Genomic DNA, 21,048 nt, shown 5'->3' with positions numbered 1-21,048 from the left:
TTTTTTTTCGAGTTAAGGGCAAGTGTACGATTAAGCTGGATAATTTATAGTTGGATAATATGTAGTAATTATATTGCGGATGTTTATCCGAATGATATATGTACTAATGTTTCGTAATATGTAAACTATATGGGGCACAGAATATTCATTACACAAAATAAAATAAAAAGTATGCGAAGGAGTGTGTAAAATATAAAGGATAGAAAATAAAATAGAAATTACAATTAATTGATATATTATATATTATATTAATTATATATATCATATTAAAATGTAATATAATAATAATTATTAATATCATATTAATAATTACAATTGATTATAATTAGTAAAATAGGAATTACAAATAACTATACAAAATTATGTAAAATCTAGAAAATAAATATGCACACACAAAATAAAATGGAAATTCTGCAGATAATTATATGAAAATTCATAAAATATAAATAAAACACAGAATTACATTACAGGAATAATATACAAAATAAGTTAGTAAATTATTGTACAAATAAATCAAGCTAACAATATATGTATTATATATTCATATTATTTATAATTATAAAAATTATTAATAATTCTAATAAAATTTCTATTTTTACATATATTTTACATACATGATATTTTACTGCATGAAAAGAGAAATGGAATTTTTATTTTTATTAATGCTCTCGTAGCTATATTTTGAAATATTCTGCACTTAGAATACAGAACACATTTCTATACTAGAAATTACATAAAATTAATTAGAAGTTCGTCTATTTTAATTTTCATATATTTTCTGTTTTAGCTCACGTCGATAATGAAGTGTACCTTGGGAGGGCACTGGAGAGGCTCGGGGATGCCGCCCTGAAAGAACAGGAACCGGATATCGGCGCTGCTTTCCTAAAATTTGCAGTCGTCACGAAGGAATTGAGTGCTCTGATGAAAACTCTGGTATACAAGAATATTTTTATTTATTCAGTTATTTATTATTTATCTGTTACATGATAATTGTTTATTTACATGTTTACTGTTCTTCCACCAATTGTTTTAATCCATTGCATCACATACTTACATGTGCATTACAAAAATATCACATAACATCGAATCTAATCGAAGTTGAGTCACTAATGACTAATTTGAATATATATTTCACGATTTATATTACCTTGATCGTTGAAGTGTTCCAATCGCTAGTTGAAACTAATCATCACTTATTTCGTTAGTATAACATATTCCAATGTATTTCAGTCATATCATACTTTTTACTGCATGTAATAAGGGATTATAAATTTTTGTTTTTACATTTGTATTATATTTATATTTATTTTTACATTTACATTTTTCTAATTATATTTTAAAATTTGCATTTGAAAATTATATCTGGAAATAGATCATTTTAAATTCTAAATTTTTATTTTTATTGATATTCTATTTCTACTTATCTTGATAACTATATATGTTCCACAACAGAAAGTATCACATTTTCCTCGTATAAAATCATTCATCAGTCATTAGTACATATAAAAAATATGAAGATTGAACGAGGAGAGATTTATTACATTATAGAGTATATGTCGTATATGTCGTCTGGTTTTGCTGCCTATGTTATTTAATACAGTTGTAAAAACTAATCACTGTTCCAACATATATATATATATATACCTATACACATATACAGTACACATATATTTTATGGTTTGCTTCTGAATGATCCATGTTGAAATATGATACGTAAATGAAATGCTGTGTGAGGATATATAATTAGCTAATTTTAATTGAAAATGATACTTTGAAAAGAAAAAATTGAAATATTTCTTTGATCTATACAGTGATGTAACAATAATAATTATACAATGATTCATATATTACCTATTTATATGAATTGTAAGTATACTACTATACAACATTATATATTCTTTCCTTATTTTTGAATTATTTATATATATATATATATTTTATTGTATTATTACATTATGTTTATTAAATTTATATTATATTTACATTGTATAATTTATTAAATTATAGATAATTTGTTAATAATGAAAAACTATACAGTGAAATGTAATCTAGCTTAATACCAAATTTTAAGGATTCGCCAGTTGTTTGAAAAAATATTTGTAAAGAAAAGCCACCATTTTTATGCATAAAGACCAATCCTCTTTTTTGCATAAAATTACCAATTCTCAATCAATCAGTTAACAATATATTGTATCCGTAACAAGGAACAATGTAAATATTCTAGAACACTAAAATCATTGTATTTGCTTACTTTATGAGATATCAAATTATTCTCAATCTTCTAACAATATGTAACCACAATCATTAACGTGAGATTCTTGTCGAACAGATGCAGAACATCAACAACATCGTAATGTTTCCACTGGACTCGGTGCTGAAGGGGGATCTACGAGGTGTGAAAGGCGACTTGAAAAGGCCGTTCGAAAAGGCGTGGAAAGACTACGAGGCGAAGTACGCGAAAATCGAAAAGGAGAAGAAGCAACACGCGAAGGAGGCTGGCCTCATTCGAACGGAAGTGACGCCGGCTGAAATCGCCGACGAGATGGAGAAAGAGAGACGATTGTTTCAATTGCAAATGTGCGAGGTGAGGCCCCCGAAACGGATCCGGAACGAGCGAGGCTATAACGTTTCTCTGTGTATATATACTTATTACCGGACGATCACTGTAATTTCACGTGCCACGGATATATATTTTTCGTGCCACGCGGAGCAACCCGATGGACTTTCCATCGTCATTTTAGGACAGAAGAGAAAACAAAGGGAAACTTTTGGATGAGGGATAGGCGAAAAATTGAAATTTTGGAAGATCGTTCTGTAGTTATTAATATTGAATGCTTTTTGAAGTTTTAAGTTACATGTATATTACATTATTATTTATGTAATGTAATACGTACGCAATAATAATACATAAACAATAATAATAGTGTAATAATGTGTTTATTAAATTTCTAGTACTAGTACTGTTATTATTATTGTTATAAGAAAATGTAAAATTCTACTAACTTAGAAGAATAATTTTATGTAATATTTCTTTTTTATGTAATATTTCAGTATCTCATAAAAGTGAACGAGATCAAAACGAAGAAAGGAATTGAACTGCTGCAGCATCTAGTCGAATATTATCATGCACAAACCAAGTAAGTGCAATAAAAGAAAATGTGTGATACGAAAATATTAAAGAAGATATATATATATATATATATATATATATATATATATATATATATATATATATATATATATATNAAAAAAAAAAAAAAAATATATATATATATATATATATATATATATATATATATATATATATATATATATATATATATATATTTAACATAAGCATGTGTTTTTAGATTTAAATAATTCGTGATACCATTTAAATAATATACCATTTTATCTAAATTATTTAAATTTTGTTGCAAAATAAATAGAAACGCCTCTTGAAAGATCCTTTCCTTTTGAAATGTATTTTATATAATTTTTCTATATTCCACAGTTACTTTCAAGACGGCCTAAAGACCATCGAACACTTTGGCTCATACGTGGCGGACCTCAGCGTGAAATTACAAAAGATCAGGCAGACGCAAGACGAAGAGAGAAGACGACTAACAGAACTGAGGAATCTCCTTAGGAGTTCAGGTTGCGACAAAGAGGTAAATTATCCTCCTTGATCGCATGGAATAGAGTTCTTTAACACTTTAACAGAGTTTGATGAAATTATCCCTATAAAATATCAGTAAATAAGAATTTATTTGAATAAAAAGTCATTTGTATAAAAATATATTTAAATAAAAATTTATGTTATATCTGTTTTATATATATATATTTATTTTTATTTTATTTATTATGTACATACTAGCTTTTATAGATGACTCTTTTGTTAATATTAAGTTTTAAAAGGTTTATTACTTTTCGGAAAATTAATAGCAGAAATTGGATTGTACAATATTTTGTAAAAACAAAACATTATTATCCAACAATTACTACAAATTATTGTTAAATTATTTATATTATTATTCGAATAATTTTGACAATCATAGATAATAATAAATTATTTAAATAAGTAGAGAGACAACAAAGGAACAATTGCAAATATCATGCGAATAAAATATTGGAATGAAATAAATTGATTACTTTAGATCGATATCTATTTAAAACAATTTAAACAACAAACTCTGATCTATGCAAACATGATCCATAATAATTAAAAATTACATGATTTCCAGTTAAACGTAAACGCGAATGCGGGATATTCGCTTCATCAGCTTCAGGGTGATAAACAGCATGGCGTTACCAGATCCGGGCATCTTTTGAAAAAAAGCGAAGGAAAAATGAGAAGAGTTTGGCAAAAGAGGCGCTGCGCGGTTCAAGCGGAAGGTTACCTAGATATTTGCCACGCAGACGAAAATAAACCGCCAACGAGAGTGAATTTATTAACCTGTCAAATCAAACTGGTGCCGGATGACAAACGGGGTTTCGATCTCATTAGTTGTAAGTTGAACTGTTAACCCATTGACCATGAAATTTGCGAGGGCGAGCTTTAAAACAATTTTATGTACACTGCTTCTCTGAAGCCGAAATATCGAAGAATGTTTCTCTGATGTTAATTCTTTACCTCTTACCACAACTGCTTCTGAACTGAGGCAATAGATACATGTATCATTGTAGTATTAGTTGTAATAAATAATATTTTATAAAATTTATAGAAAGTTTTTTAATGACTTTCAAGTATATTACTTATAGTTACTTTTATATTATTATAGGTACTTGTACTTTCAGTATATTGCTATTTTTACTTTTAATTTTTAGAATTTGATATTTGCAATGAAAAGATATGTAAAAATCGTTCTAAGATCCTTCAATTGAAGATAAATTTGGAGTAATATTACGTTACAATTATTTTTATAACTAGGTATAAATTTACGTGCTCGAAACGTATAACAAACACAAGTAATTAATAAAATGTTGTGTTTGTTAAAAAATTCTTTTGAATGGAAAAGATCTTTTGGTTTATAAGAGAAGTTGTCAGAAGAATATATATCCGCGTCCAAATAAAAATAGTTCTGATTTAATAAAATATATCAGTAAAAATAATATAGCGCCAACGTTCTTGATTACAGACAACAGAACGTATCATTTTCAAGCTGAAGACGAGGCAGATCAGCGTGCGTGGATGTCCGTTCTAGTAAACTGCAAGGAACGTGCATTACTTCGAGCATTCGACGCCAGTGGTAAGGCAGAGGCTGGCACAGGAAATCCAAGTTTAGTCGAACTTCAACAAGCTGTAATACGATGTGTCATGAGGTTACCTGGAAATGATCAATGCTGCGATTGCTCCTCGCAAAATGGTAAATTTGAGAACATGTTTTAGGAATCAAACATTAACAATGTTGCATATCTTCTTTTTCTTTCCAATTTATGCGAAACATCCACTTTCAGTTATTAAATTATGTTATCAGTACTACCGTAAAATGTCGAAACAAATGTCAAAAACATCAGCAGATGTGTTATACTACAAAAATCTTAGATTTACAATAATGATCTTATAATGACAACTTGTCATATTTCTAAGGAATAATTCTGTATAGTAGAAGTATATTTAATTTTTATATATTCACAAAATTTTTAAAAATACCTTTTTTAAAAATAAAAAAAAAGTTACAAAAGGTATTAATTATTTCAATTATCAATAATCCCTCAATTAAATATATCTTAAGAAATAACTACAAATATAAAAATATTCATTCATTCTTATATTTACTCATAAAAACGAAACATTTTCGTTTTTGGCAGATAGTCTAAGATTTTCGTGCAATATTCTGGATTTTTTGACTCTACAATGTCATAAACACAAGTAATTTGCAAACGTAAAACCAATTGGTTCTTCTTTGTTCAATAGATGCTACATGGCTCTCTACAAATTTTGGCATAATCGTGTGCATAGAGTGTAGTGGAATTCATCGAGATCTAGGAGTGCATATATCCAGAATACAGTCCTTAACGTTGGACAATGTTGGCACTGCTCAGTTACTTCTTGCACGACATATGACCAATCAGGCATTTAACGAAGTGATGGAAGCTACGCTGCATCATAATCACAAGCCAACGCCAACCTCGACAATGTACGCCAAACTTACTTGAATTCATACCAATAACAATATTCTAGCTTGTAAATTTTCAATGCGAAGAATTAAACGTGTTTCATTCGTGTGATATAGGGAAGAAAGATACGAATTTATAAGAGCCAAGTATGTCGATAAGAGATACGTGATGAATACTTGCGCAGATGAACGAGATCTTCTTTCTGACTTGGAGCATGCTGTTAATAATCGTGACTTGCAACAACTTTTGCAAGTCTATGCGGAAAATGTAGATTTAGCAGCGCCATTGCCAACATCGGTACGACTTTCAAACCCAAAAATTATGAAAACCAAGAATATTAATTATCTCAAACAAAGATATTGTCTTAAAATGATTATCTCAAAAAAGAATAAAATAAAATAAAATTTATTACATTATTTATTGAAAATTAACTTCACACTTTATATCAAAACTGACCAAAAATTTTATTTTCCATATTTATCGTATGATTGTATTAATCTATGAAAATTCAAATGATTACAGAGTTTATTTAAAAATGATAAAAAACTGACATTGTATATTATTTTCATTTAGGATGTGGGCGAAACGGCTTTGCATTTGGCAATTCTACGCGAAATGGGAAACAGTTTGCACATCATAGATTTCCTAATACAAAACATGTCGACGGGTGGTATAGATAGGACCACCATTGACGGAGAGACAGCATTGCATCTTTGTGCACGACACGACAGAGCAGAGGCAATGAAGCTACTGTTACGAGCAGGCGCCGATCCAACGCATCGAAATAAGCAGGATAAAACACCGCTTGACATTGCCCAAGAAATGGGACACCATACATGTAAAGAGCTGGTAAAGAATCGAGCAATTGCCTTTTTTAATTTGTAGATTGTTGTGTATGCACGCGGTAACGACTGTTTCATTATCCTCAGTTGAGTCATGCTCTGCAAAGACAAAAGACGTTGTTCGACAATGTTAATATCGACTGGAATCTCTCGCATGACGAAGGGTCTACTGATTTTTCTGACGATGAAACGATAATAGAAGACAGGGTACGTTTAACTAAGTAGCAACAATAATGATGAGGCTACGGATTACTGAAACCAATTTGTAATTTTAGAATGGCTGTTTAACACCCGAGAAGAAGTCACGCAGCAGGCCACCTTCTTACGTAGGTGGTGGTGGTAGCGGTGGTGGTACCGGGTCAGGAGACTCGCCAGTGACCTTACGCAGTCGAAGTAGCACTTGCGACAGCCTGCAAAGCGGTTCTTCACCAAGTTCCTCGACAAACAGACAGCAAATGCCTCCACCACCACCGCCTCAGTCGAGGAAACCGGTTGCTGGTACGATATGCCCTGCGTTATTAAATAACGATGAATTACAACGTTTTTGACAAATTACAACTTTCAAAGACGATTTGTATTATTATAGAAAATGTTGCAATCTAAATTGTAGAAAATGTTTGTCATCTTCTAATTCATAGCATCTCGAAGAAGTTAGGCTTTATCTCTAGTTCTTGTTTTATTCTATTTCATAACTGTTCATAGAGTAAAATCTTATTTATCATTATTTTCAGTACCTGCTCCCATGGCTCCAGATATAACGGTCAATATTCATGGGTCATTGAAGAAGCGCGTAGCACCACCACCACCACCGGCCGGAAGTACAGGTGGTATACCTTCCTCTCATTACGGTACACTACCTTCGTCCGCGTCCTTAGCAGCGTCAACGCATAGCCGTACAACGAGCGAACCGATCTTAGCTGGGCATTCTTTACATACTCTACCACATGCGTTAAATACATTAAACAGTCAGCATCATAAAAGATCGCCCAGTGGAGATTCTTCAACGGGACACGGTGCGTTTGAAAATTCACGCAAACCTCTCTACGAACTGCCGTCTAGTTCGGGTAAACTTAGAACCTGTGCCTGTCCAATCTGTGCCTGAAATTTATTCGATTTTGTCTGTTATATCGTTAGGTGCGGACAAAGTGAACAGCTCAACGCTGCAGAGACCGAGGAACCCACCGCCGCCAGCTCCATCCGGTATCAACTCCTCGAGATTGAGCAACGGACGTAGCAGCGAATCGTTGAGTTCTATGTGTTCGGATCACGGTTTGGGTAATCCCGTTCCACCTCCGCGCAAGGTAAGTTTTCATTTTAGATTCAACTTTGTGTGTAAAGAATATGGTAACGGGTGTTTTTCTTTTTCTCTCTCTCTCTCTTTCTCTCTTTCTCTCTCAATAGAAGTACAAAAGTATCGAATTAAAGAAATCGAGGAATAACCTGGTTTTTTTTTATTATTTTCGACTGTATTGCGAGTCCATCCGAAATATTATTTCACGCTAAGGCGAATGACACTTTATTTGTATTTTATTTTGGCGCATATCAAACATCGATGCCGGTAGATATCTAACATGTCCTTTCAACGCCATGTGTAATGTACATACATCCGTTCAAACGTAACAACTCGTTCATTTTAACATTATAGTATATCATACTAACTATGGTGATATTAAAACACGATGTTATCCCTGTCACTGTCCCCCACGTAGTACTTAACAGATAGTAATCCCCGTTTTTTTAAGAACCTTTGATACTTTGCATATCATACTAACCATACATGCCTAGCCACGATTTTTATTAATATAAATATCATATGTATACGTCCCATCATTCACGACCATTGTTGACAGTGTTGAACCATTTGCTAAGAATCATATTCGTATCCATGTTGCATACATCATAAATCACGTTATTTCATGTCATCTCAGAAAGTAACCACATGATAATGTAGCATAACTTTAACGAATCAAGGAACATTGATTTAAAGAGTGGAAAATTTCATTGAAATTTCCTTAAAGAAAGACAATTAAAGCAAATGACAATTAACACAAGAAGTAATAGTTTTATCAAAATGTTTGAAGATTGAAAAAAAAAAAAAACAAACGGGATATTTTCCAGAGAAAAATTCGAGACACGTGATGTGATTTTCTTTTTTCAAAATACCAAGTCGATAATTAGACACTGCATGTACATCAAAGACCAGTGCTTTATGGTTTGTTATTAACCATTGTTGGTACAGCGAAGGGACCGGGCCAGGCTAGAGAGCTACGCAGAGGAGCCTTCATCTTTGCTCCCAAATCTGAATCTGGTAAACATCAGCCATCCCACATTACTGCTTGCTACACTTGAAATGTCTCTTATCAGTCGTATGCGATACTTTAATGTAAAAAGATTAATTTAAAAAGTAAAAAATTCGTGCGAGAAGCAAGTTTAATTGCAATAATAAAAAGCTATAAATTAACACAGTGTGCCACTATACTGTCACTTTGTTCTTTTTTTTTTTTTTTCTTTCTTACCTATTTCGTTCAATTTTTTTGCTTTATCTGCATATCTGAATTATGTTTGTCGATAATATTGCATATGGACGAATTTAAAAAAAAAAAAAAAAATATATATATATATATATATATATATATATATATATATATATATATATATATATATATATATATATATATATATTGTTGCAGCCGATAAACCGTATGTATAAGAAAAAGCGGAGATAGTAAACGCGCGATATATACTGCCCGTTCTCTCCAATCCATTCTCTCAATTGACCAAAAGAGGATTTCACACCGCAATTCTGCACACCGACTCTTTCAAACCACTCTAATAAAACTCTTACACTCGGGGCTCGGGATACTCCCAAAGGACTCTTCACAACTGATCCACATTTCGAACATATGCCACTTTCAGTTCTCTCACCGCGCCTCGGTATCGCTAGCCACGTTCTAACCGTCTCTTTTACCATCCGCCTTTTTCCAATCCGCGCCACTCGCTTAAATATATATTTTACTTCTCGTTCGATATCGCTTCGACCTTATCGCCCCCTCTTCTTCTTCGTCTCGCGCGCGACGTTCAAATCAAGTTTCGTCGTATTTCTCGCGTTGCTCGTTTCGGTGAAATAAAAAACGGTGATGTATAGTTAGAGCGGAGCGGCCGGGCGTTATTGATCGTTAGGAAAAGTTAGGGAACTCTTTGGAAGATTCTATTTGTAACGTGAAACATTGTTTGAAAAAGTAGAAAAAATATTCTCACGTCGTGAGTTTCAGTGTGAAAACAGGCGAAGAAGAACAATTCTTGGAAACGAAAGTTCCAATTTAGAACGAAATTTATGTAAGAAAATAAATAAGAGAATGAATTTATATCAAAATTGCATTTAAAAAGTTCAGTGATATATGTGAATCTTACGTTTAGTTATTTGTTTGCGACAGATTTTTTTTACGTGACAGATGAATTGTTTGCTGAGTAACTTAAGGTTGTAGAATTAGGTTACTAATCTTTAAATATTTTGCCCTAAGAGTCGCGATAAATTGGAATATATTGCACCGTGACATTCAACCGTTTGCACCACAATTGTTTTCCCAGTTGGTTCTAGGCCAACTCTGGCCTAATTTCTCCTGCTAATTTGTTTTATTGATGCGTATGAAACGTCGTGTTAGAGGTGACTTCAGAGTTCTAGAGAAAAATAGTTCTGTCGCGCCAGAGGCGTGAGGAATAAGTTATTTTAATTATTATATTAAATATTAGTATTATTTTAATACATTATCGAAAATTTCCAGTAAATGAGATTTGTGTTGTTTTAAATTCGATGCAGACTTGAAGTAGTATTGTCAGAATAGATATAAACATAAAAAAATCTTTTCGTATTTTGAATTAACACTGGAATTACTAATGTTACTAAAATAGTAAACTAATCAAAATTAACAATACCTGATAAAACCAAATTTAAATCATTATTTATAGAAATTTTATAGATTGATTTTAAAACATTTTTAGTGTATTTTTAGATGTAAAAATTTTATATTAATTACTAATTTTATATTTAAAGTATTTTTATTATAACTCTAAATATAATAAAATACTATATATATATATTTATTATATTTAGAGTATTTATATATATATTATTAAATGAAGTTGAACATGCAAATAATTTTTTTAAAGAAAAATTAATATTAATATAAATTGATATAAAAATTCTATTTAAAATTAATAAAATAATTAAATTTAATCAAAAATTTATGAAATGACAAAAAATATAATAGGAATAAATTTTATAATTGTTGATAAAAAAAACAATTTGTTGTCATGATGATTTTTCATAACAAAAAATTATTCAGTTATGAAATGGAAATATTCTTGTTTTTATAAATAATATTAATATAAAAAAACTTATTAAAATTTTTAAATTTATATTAGAAAATAAATGAAAATAATTATTAATAATAAAAAAATATAAATATAATAGATGATAAAGATGAAATTGAATAATATAAAATTCTAATTATTTTTGTAGAATTTTTTGTAATGTTTAATAATCTAATTATTAACATTATTGAAAATTCATAAACAATTCATTTTATTATAAAATTATCAATTATTATATGTATATATATATATATACATTATATATTTATTATATTTAGAGTATTTTTATTTATATTAGAGTGTTTTTAGAGATTTGAGTGATTATTATTAAAATACATAAATAAGAGCTTGTGTTCTCTATATTGTAACCTTAACCTCTGTATTATACCCCCTACTTGCATACAAGTTTAATACTTCAGTCGTCGGTATTAAAAATGTAAATCTACCGAATACCACAGCATCTCAGGTGCGAGATTGCAACGATGAAGGTCGTTCGTCTGCGTCAAGCTTAAAAAATTTAGCGACATCAGTCAACGTGTTACGAGAAGATGAGCATCGTCTAACACTATTTTTTAACATTCAATAAATAAAAACACAAGGTCAATTTACTTAATTTCGAAATGTTTCATTGAATTCCGTAGCCTAGATTTTACAATTAATTTACGAAGAAATAATTGAATTCTATTAACTGAATTTCAATAACCTTTCGTATAATTACTAGTCATTTATAGACAACCCAATGACAATATTAACGAGAATTAATTAACATTTAATTTTTGCCTACCACATGCTGCGTACTATGAATCCCACGATTTCATCTCATTTCCTAATTTTCCACCTCTACGACTATAATACAGAGACGAGTGTAATAAATGTTCTAAAAATGTTTATAGTGTTCAAAGGATTTGTGAATTGTAACAAATAAAATTGAATGAATACACATACATCATGAATGCATTCGTTTTTTTTTTCTTTTTCTAACGATTGTATAACAATGAGACAAAATGTTTAATTAAAAAGCTCGTGTTAAGTAGCATAAATTGCAGCTTGCAAGTTAATACGCAACGTAATGTGATGGTTAAAATTACATCAACCTTTGGATCATTTATCGTGTTATTCAGATTATTATCATATTTGGGTTAATTATGATCAGGTAAACTAATAAATTCCGAGTTTTTATGCATTTGCGAGAATCTTAAATATGCATTATTGCGCAGAGTGCGCGTAATATGCGGAACTGTACGCAGAGTTTAGCATCTATTATAATAGTTGGTAGGAAAAACAAAATTTCTGTTCCTCTGCAGCTTCTGTTCTTTCATTTGTTTTTACGAAGATACGAATTTGCATAACTGTCTGCGGTCTAATTATTAGCAACTGTGTCAGTACACGGCGGTCGTAACATAGTTTTTGGAGAAAATTGATGTTGCTAGGAAATTTCAATGCTTGTTTGAATTTTCGTTTTTATAGTCGTATTTTTTCTCTTTGTACATTCGAAAGTTAACTTCGAATTAAACGACTATTTTTTTCAGAAATAGAGAAAAGAATCAATTTCTTATTGTTACTATCGAAGAAAAATTACTTACATTTATCATAACATTAATCATTATTTTAATACAATTGCAATTGTACGAATAACAATTTATTTATGTATTTAAGGAAAGAAAAAGTGGAAAAAGTTGCATGTAAAAGAAATAATAAATAAAGTAAAATGACACGAAACGAAAATAATAAAATAAAAAATAAATAATATATAAATAATATTATATAAAATAATAAATACTAAATAATAAAATTAAAAAAACAAAGGACAATTATGCTAATAAAAGAAATATTATATAAAATAATAAATAATATTATATAAAATAATAATTAATATACAAATAATATTATATAAAACAATAAATAATAAAATTAAAAAAGCAAAGGAAAATTATACTAATAAAAGAAATATATAAAATAATAAATAATATGTAAATAATATTATATAAAATAATAAATAATAAATAATAAAATTTAAAAAAATTATGCTAATAAAAGAAATATTATATAAAATAATAAATAATATATAAATAATATTATATAAAATAATAAATAATATACAAATAATATTATACAAAATAATAAATAATAAAATTAAAAAGCAAAGGAAAATTATACTAATAAAAGAAATATTATATAAAATAATAAATAATATACAAATAATATTATATAAAATAATAAACAATAAAATTAAAAAAGCAAAGGAAAATTATACTAATGAAAGAGTGCAAGGGAAAATAATACTAATAAAGAAAAAGAAAAGAAAGAACGTCGACGATTTCTTGAAACGATTGATCAAACAGTATCAATAAAATTTCACGTGATAAATTGTATTAATAAAATTTCGCGTATACTTCGCGGTTAATCCTGCGCGAGCATAATGTCCTCGTAGTCTTAGCACGAGCGTGCTCGTTAAATTTTGCCGGTTTCGTGGAAGATCCTCATTCCTCACTGGCAGTATTCCAGACCTATATTTCGACCGGGCCAACGATGAAGTAAAACGAAATAGCGCGGGGGAACATTCTTTGTTCCATAATCTTTTTCGTAGGAACATCTAGGCCGTTTGAAGATTACGAATGCAGAAGCGCTCTGTGTAACTGAATGACGGTTCTCCTCCTCCTCCTCCGTACGGAATTACGAAAAAATTCCCCTCTCGCCGAGAGAGGAGAGATTTCACGCTCAGCCGGTCTGAAAAGCGGGGCGAATGGGATGAAAATATCGGCGGAACGATATTCCGCGAATGCGGCTGTTTAAAATTCACTTTGTTCAATTAGCAAAGCAGACCTCCTTTTCTTCGGCAGGCGCCCTCTCCATCGAAACACACAGAATTACACACGAAAATAACGAGATCAACGAAATGTTAAACTTGAATCAGTAGGCTGCGATAATATTTGAAATGAGAAATTAAAGGAGATTATTTCCCCGCATTTTCACTGGTGTTGCACTGGTTAGCTCCGAGTGATTGTTTATTGTGGATTGAAATTTTAACAGTACAGGATTTTGAACATTGTTCGGATAAATACGAGAGACTGTTCTATAAATTGAGTGCAGAGTTGAGCATATTTTATTCGAACAACGAATAACGAGTAACGAATAAATCTGTCAAATTTATTCGTAAATAACGAATAACGATTTCAATCGAGAAAAAATTGTTCGTTATTTGTGAATAACGATTTTATCCGAGGAAAAATTATTCGTTATTTACGAATGACGATTTTATTCGAGGAAAAATTATTCGTCATTCACGATTTTATTCGAATAAAGATTATTCGAACATGACTTTATTCGTTATAGAAAGTTCAATGATGAGTAAATGTAGCCGTATACCGAATTATTTCGACGTTTCACAAGAAACGGCTTCACGGCCTCTTTTCTGCAGCCATAGTTGGGCATTATACGAATAAAATGTTATTCGAATAACATTCCGAACAAAGTTTTATTCGAAGAATTTGTTCGAAATGTTATTCGAATAAAGTTTTATTCGAAGAATTTATTTGAAATGTTATTTGAATAAAATTTTATTCGAAACGTTATTCGAATAAAATTTCATTCGTAGAATTTATTCGAAACGTTATTCGAATAAAATTTCATTCGTAGAATTTATTCGAAACGTTATTCGAATAAACTTTCATTCGTAGAATTTATTCGAAACGTTATTCGAATGAAATTTCATTCGTAGAATTTATTCGAATAAAGTTTTATTCGAAAAATTTATTCGAAATGTTATTCGAATAAAATTTTATTCATAGAATTTGTTCGAAATGTTATTCAAATAAAATTTTATTCGAAAAATTTATTCGAAATGTTATTCGAATAAAATTTTATTCGAATAATGCCCAACTCTGACTGAGTGTCTGACGAATGTTGTTAATTACGAGAATAACGAGTTTGATTAATTAAAATTGATAATTTAAATTTCTGTTAATTACGGATGCAATTATAAAATGCTAGATTTCGATTCGTTATATTTTCTTCCGTTATATTTTCGTTACGTGCACTCCGCGCGTCGAAACGAAAACGCGGAGACAAAAGTGACCTGGGGACGTTCGGGTCCGTTTCGAGTACTTAATTAGATTCTGCATTCCCTTCTACGTACGTATATCCCCCCCCCCCCCCCTCCCAAATTTCATTTTCCTACTTTCGAAATTGACAAAGTTCCAGCAAATTTTGTAACTCGATGTTGACCAACTGACTTTTACTTTTACACGCGTGCGTATAAAGTATTCAAATGTTTTCCCTTCTATTTTCCAATAACTGAAAATATGGCTCGTTGCAGAATAATCCAAGTTCCCCGATTGTTCGGGAACGTGGATATTAAAACGCGAATAATAAAATGACATAGAATCAAATGAAATATGAGATCGTAATAATACAAACGATAAAATGAAGAACCAAATGAAACGCGAGTAATGAAATAAAACATATTTCGAAATGGATTAAAAATGTTTGGTATTGTAGCCTTACGTTCTGTGCTTTTCTGCGCGTTTCTCCTTAAATTTTACATGAATGTATAAATAAAAATTCGCAGTCTTTTTTCCAAATTTTTATGCAAACATCAAACAAATAATATAAAATAGTGAGAAGATATTATTTTTCGTATATCGTTATTTCACGTAATGAGGATCTTAAATTTATTTCATTCGCAGATATGTATATCATATTTATTAAATTTATAATATAACATATTTATTATTATTAATAAATATATTTATTATAAATTTATTATATATAATTTATTTTATAAATTTGTAATTTATCATAAATATAATTTATTATAATATAATATTAAATTTATTTCATTCGTAGATATATCATATCTATTAAATTTATAATATAATATATTTATTTTGTTATTAATACATATTTATTATATTATAAATTTATTATCTGTTATATATAATTTACTTTATAAATTAAATTTATAAATTTATAATTTATCGTAAATGTAATTTATAATATAATATTAAATTTATTTCATTCGTAGATATATCATATCTATTAAATTTATAATATAATATATTTGTTATTACGTATATATTAAATTTATAATATAATAAATTTATTATCTAGTATATATAATTTATTTTATAAATTAAATTTATAAATTTATAATTTATCATAAACATAATATAATTTATCATGTAATATTAAAAATTTATTTCATTTATAGATATATCACATAATTTGGTTTGCGTTGATGAGACTCTAAAGAAGAAACGTCCAATTATTTAACATCATCTTCAGCAATCTTGCAGCTACATGTACAAAATATTTCTTTTTCAAAATTTTTTTTAATTTCAACTGCAACGTGTAGAAATTTTTTTCTTTCAAATCGAGACTTTGCCACAAAGATCTAATCTTGGATCAGTTGGTTGGTAACAGTGATTTAATTGTCATCATGGTTCCAACCGGACAAATCGAAGACTATCGTTCACCGGAAACAGGAAACTCGAACAGTTTCAGCGTTATTAAATTATCTCGCAGAAATAGCCGTGTCGCTCTTCTCTTTGAAGCTGTCACGAGAATAACGGGCGACACGTTTTTTTTTTTTGAAACGATTTGTTTTCGGTGGTGTTGGCGGCGAGATAATTTTCACTCCGTGAAAATTGATCCAACGGTGGAAAGAAGTCAACGATCGTATAAAGCAGATCAACAACAATGGCACGGATTTAGGTTCGGCACGTCAACGGGAATCTAATTAAGGACAATGAAGAGCGAAACTTCGTTAATCGGGCCAAGTTTTCTCGGAGTTGTTCGCCACCGCACCGGACTCCTCTCTCGAATGTCGTGTTTATCTGTCAAATGTTATTTCATCGTTCCTTTTATCGTTGCATCAAAAGTAGAAGAAAGTTATTATCCTCGATTGCCGGCTAATTCTCGAAGTGTTCTTTTCGAAGAATATCAGTCTAAAATTAATACAAATGCTATTTATTATCGTGTAGCTGTACCTTGACTTCCATCGAGTTTCGTCAGTTTCTTTGGTGTTTAAAATATCAAATAATTTGGTATTTAAATAACTGGCAAAGATAACTTTAATTAACACGGTAAGTCAGCTTAGCTTATTCTACGAGCATTTGGTTAACAAATGCACTTTTCTGAACAGTTATTTCGAAGAATACGTATGAGACGAACATGAAGTGTAAGATGAAAATTATTTTACACCATACGTGTAGAATGGAAATTTTCAAAAAAATGAAATTCTGGCAGAAGGTTTTGTATTGTTGTGTATTTGTTTTTTTTTTTAATAAATGAAGCGAGCTATAAAGTAATTAAACTCGTCGTATTTCTGGCGCACATAAAAACTTCGAAATAAAAATGGTCGAGGGCAAATAAAATGGCATGCTCGTCCTTTTATTTGACTAACCAAAGTCAATATAAACTCCGACAAAAGCATACTTAATGGTTTCTGTAATTTAAAACGAGAAATCTGAAATATATCATTCCGTGGGGTTTATTCTAGTAGTTAAATAAATTTTGTTCAAATTTATTATCTACAAATTGCGCGTGACTCAATTTTCAACAGATATGTTGTTTAAATATTGTAACGTTTATCGTTCACTTGTACATACTCGAGAGAAATATTATTTGTTACGAATAAAATTAATAGTTTCAGTAAAGTGTTAATATGTTTAATATTGTCGTTTAAAATTCATTTAAAAGTCATCTACTTTTCTGTCTTTTTAATACAATCTCAATACAGATTTTTTTTTTTTTAAATACAAAGCATTTATAGCTCCATCTTGCTTGCTAGTTTGCTCTTATTGATTAACTAATTGTTATTCACTTGGCTAAATATTCATTTTAAATTCCTTGAATGGAAATGAAATATTTCTGATAGTTTGTTATTGCAGAATATTGAGATATTTCATGTATGAATAACAATTTAAAATTCATAATAATTTAATCACATATTATACGCATATTATGTGTACATACAACTTAGTAGTTAGTATATTAATTTAATTACAGTATTTTACATTTTTATTAAAAAACGAGAAAAGTCAACAGGAAAGTGTTCTCAGACGAATCAATTACATTACAAAATATCCTCCAATCTTTAGAGTTTCCTCCGACATCCAGTTCACTTCCAAATATAAATATTCCTCCCGCCGGAAAGCAAGAAAAATCCAACTGCCGTTTGTTAGAACGCGAGTTCCACAAAGCATCAAAATACAATTGCGTTACGATGTGTCTCTGGCGTCTCGAAACAAGAATGCCTGGCGGAATACTAATGCGCGCAAGGAGTAGAATAACAGAGGGGCTGGTAATGCTTTCTAGATTAAATTTATGCTACGTCTACGCCGAATGGCGAAGGTTTTATGCACCCGTTGCCGTTCCTATTATTTCCTAATATATTCTATGCGAAACATTTTACACGGAATTATGCCGGTTGAGCGTGCATTGTGTGTGTTGCTACACACGCAGAGTGAGAGAGTGAGAGAGGAAGTCTTTCCCGCACGTTGGCGAAGATGCATTCCAGGAAACGGTGCAACATTTAATTACAGCGTAATGTACATCTATTCGCTGTCTGCCAAAAACACGAAGCCGGCCTGAACTCCTGGTTTATAGCAGAGGTAATATCTGAGAATTAAGGTCATCGTGCTCGCGCGTTACGTTCGCGCGGTAAATAGCCATCGGTTAATTAAATAACACCTCGCGTCGATCAACGCGTGCTGTTATTAGTTTCACGAAACACGGGGAATGGTTTTTTTTTTCAAATCGGAACCGAGTGGAGCTTCGTTTCTTCGAACAACTGCAAGCGAGAGAAACGACAATGAGCCTTTGTTACATTGGCAGTCATAAAGTCAAAGAGAGAGTTTCCACTTCGACTCGTTGTAAAATGCTGTTGGTGAGATATTGAAAGATGCGGAGATAAAAAAATACGAAAATTGTGATGATGTGCGGAATTGCATGGAATGTCAAAGGTATAGTAATTGTGCTGCAATGCGTGGAATTGAATATAGGCCGTTGAATTGGGATTACTTTCGGTTTCTAGTGTTAATTCTTTCAGTGTTTAGTGTTGGAGTATTCGCAAGATAATCTTATGATTTTATAATAGTTAAATAATTGGGTTATTTATTAGAAGTTCAAAGAGGATAATAGTGAATAAATAAATAAATAAATAAATAAATATATATATATATATATATATATAAAGTTCTATAAAGTAAACTTACTATGTATGAAATTCTATATAAAGTATATATATAAAGTTCATTTATAAATGCACATATATAAAGTTTTGGTAATTTAGAAAAATTGAAGCTCTAAAAATAAACTTTCTATAAAGTTCTATAAAGTAAACATTCTATATATAAAGTTCTATATAAAGTTCATATATAAATGCACATATATAAAGTTCTGGTAATTTAGGAAAGTTGAAGCTTTGAAAAATTACGTTCTATAAAATGAACTTTCTATGTATAAAATTCTATAAAGAAAATTTTTTATGTATGAAGTTCTGTATAAAGTATATATATAAAGTTCAAATGCATATATAAATGCATATATATAAAATTCTGGTAATTTAGAAAAGTTGAAGCTCTGAAAGTAAACTTTCTATAAAGTTCTATAAAGTAAACTTTCTATGTATAAAGTTCTATAAAGTAAATTTTCTATATATAAAGTTCTATATAAAGTTCATATATAAATGTACATATATAAAATTCTGGTAATTTAGAAAAGTTTTATATATGTATATATATATGTAACTTTTCTTTCTTTATATATATATATATTTATATATATTTTTTCTTTCTTTATACATATATATTTCATTTCTAATGCTTCTCATTCAATTTTTTAAAATTCCGATAATTTTAAGCACTCAAAGGATTAATTTAAAAAAATTGAAGCTCCAAATGTAGTTGAACAATAAATTTTATCAATATTTAGGTTCACATATGCACATTAATAATTTGTGTTTTTCTTTTTCTGACATATTTCGTATGAAGGTTTAATCACTTTTAGAATATTAAATAATAAAGTCGATACTTTACGTAATTATCTATTCGGCATTAATTACTCGTTACATATGGTACTTTTTTTTATTATGGTACTCGCATTCAATTATTCAAGTGAATACATAGTCCTATGTCATTTCAAAATTGGCGCCACTTCTAGCAAATGGCATTATTAAATATTAAATGATATTTTTGAACTTGTCAAATTGCTGTTATGTCTTCATTAATATATTTTATATTTCAAGTTGTTAATATATATCACACAAATGGCCACGTAAAATAAATAATGTAAAAATGTTATTGCAAGTTTATGTAAATTTTATGTACCTGTCATGTATTCATCATATTCATTTTAATAAAAAAAAAATATTTCTTTTCTGTTCTGAACTTTGAACTTCGAGACGTAATATTTCTTATATTCACATACCTACAGAAGCAGGAACCTTGCCACATTCAGCTACAGACTTTTGGAAATTATACGCCGTAATTATTCAGCTGAACGTTTTGTCCCGAAAGCGTTAATTATAAATCAATATTGAAGCGCGTACACTTCCAGAGGATACTTTCTCCTCCAGCGGGTTATAATTCCTTCATACGAGTTCCAGGAAAAAGCCAAAGAAAAAAAACGAAGACGATAGAGTATCGTCCAATTCGGCGCGACGATTGAAATGAAAAATCTGCCGGACGGAAATTCGTTTCGTGATCAAATCTAGGAGGGGCAGATGCAACGTGTT

General features: G+C 29.8%; 1 protein-coding gene across 2 annotated transcripts in view; it reads left to right on the top strand.

The window, feature by feature from the left end:
* LOC122536119 (arfGAP with SH3 domain, ANK repeat and PH domain-containing protein) overlaps nt 1–9,520 on the top strand; it is a 13,938-nt gene extending 4,418 nt beyond the window's left edge. The window contains exons 2-15 of one of the 2 annotated variants that reach the window (XM_043668208.1): nt 788–933; nt 2,330–2,584; nt 3,052–3,137; nt 3,494–3,650; nt 4,224–4,488; nt 5,118–5,345; nt 5,897–6,119; nt 6,216–6,396; nt 6,673–6,948; nt 7,029–7,148; nt 7,217–7,439; nt 7,673–7,765; nt 8,076–8,242; nt 9,181–9,520. In XM_043668208.1, coding sequence (XP_043524143.1) covers nt 922–933; nt 2,330–2,584; nt 3,052–3,137; nt 3,494–3,650; nt 4,224–4,488; nt 5,118–5,345; nt 5,897–6,119; nt 6,216–6,396; nt 6,673–6,948; nt 7,029–7,148; nt 7,217–7,439; nt 7,673–7,765; nt 8,076–8,242; nt 9,181–9,342 — 2,448 coding nt within the window. In that variant the 5' untranslated portion in view covers nt 788–921 and the 3' untranslated portion in view covers nt 9,343–9,520. Of the gene's footprint in view, nt 1–787; nt 934–2,329; nt 2,585–3,051; nt 3,138–3,493; nt 3,651–4,223; nt 4,489–5,117; nt 5,346–5,896; nt 6,120–6,215; nt 6,397–6,672; nt 6,949–7,028; nt 7,149–7,216; nt 7,440–7,672; nt 7,955–8,075; nt 8,243–9,180 lie in introns of both variants that reach the window. The other variant, XM_043668207.1, reaches the window with a different exon arrangement.
* The last annotated feature ends 11,528 nt before the right edge of the window (nt 9,521–21,048 follow it).

This window comes from Frieseomelitta varia, unplaced genomic scaffold (assembly GCF_011392965.1).
Source record: "Frieseomelitta varia isolate USP_RPSP 00005682 unplaced genomic scaffold, Fvar_1.2 scaffold_80, whole genome shotgun sequence".
Lineage (NCBI taxonomy): Eukaryota > Metazoa > Arthropoda > Insecta > Hymenoptera > Apidae > Frieseomelitta > Frieseomelitta varia.
The sequence above is the reverse complement of the archived record's forward strand: the minus strand, read 5'-3'. Positions and strand labels throughout refer to the sequence as shown.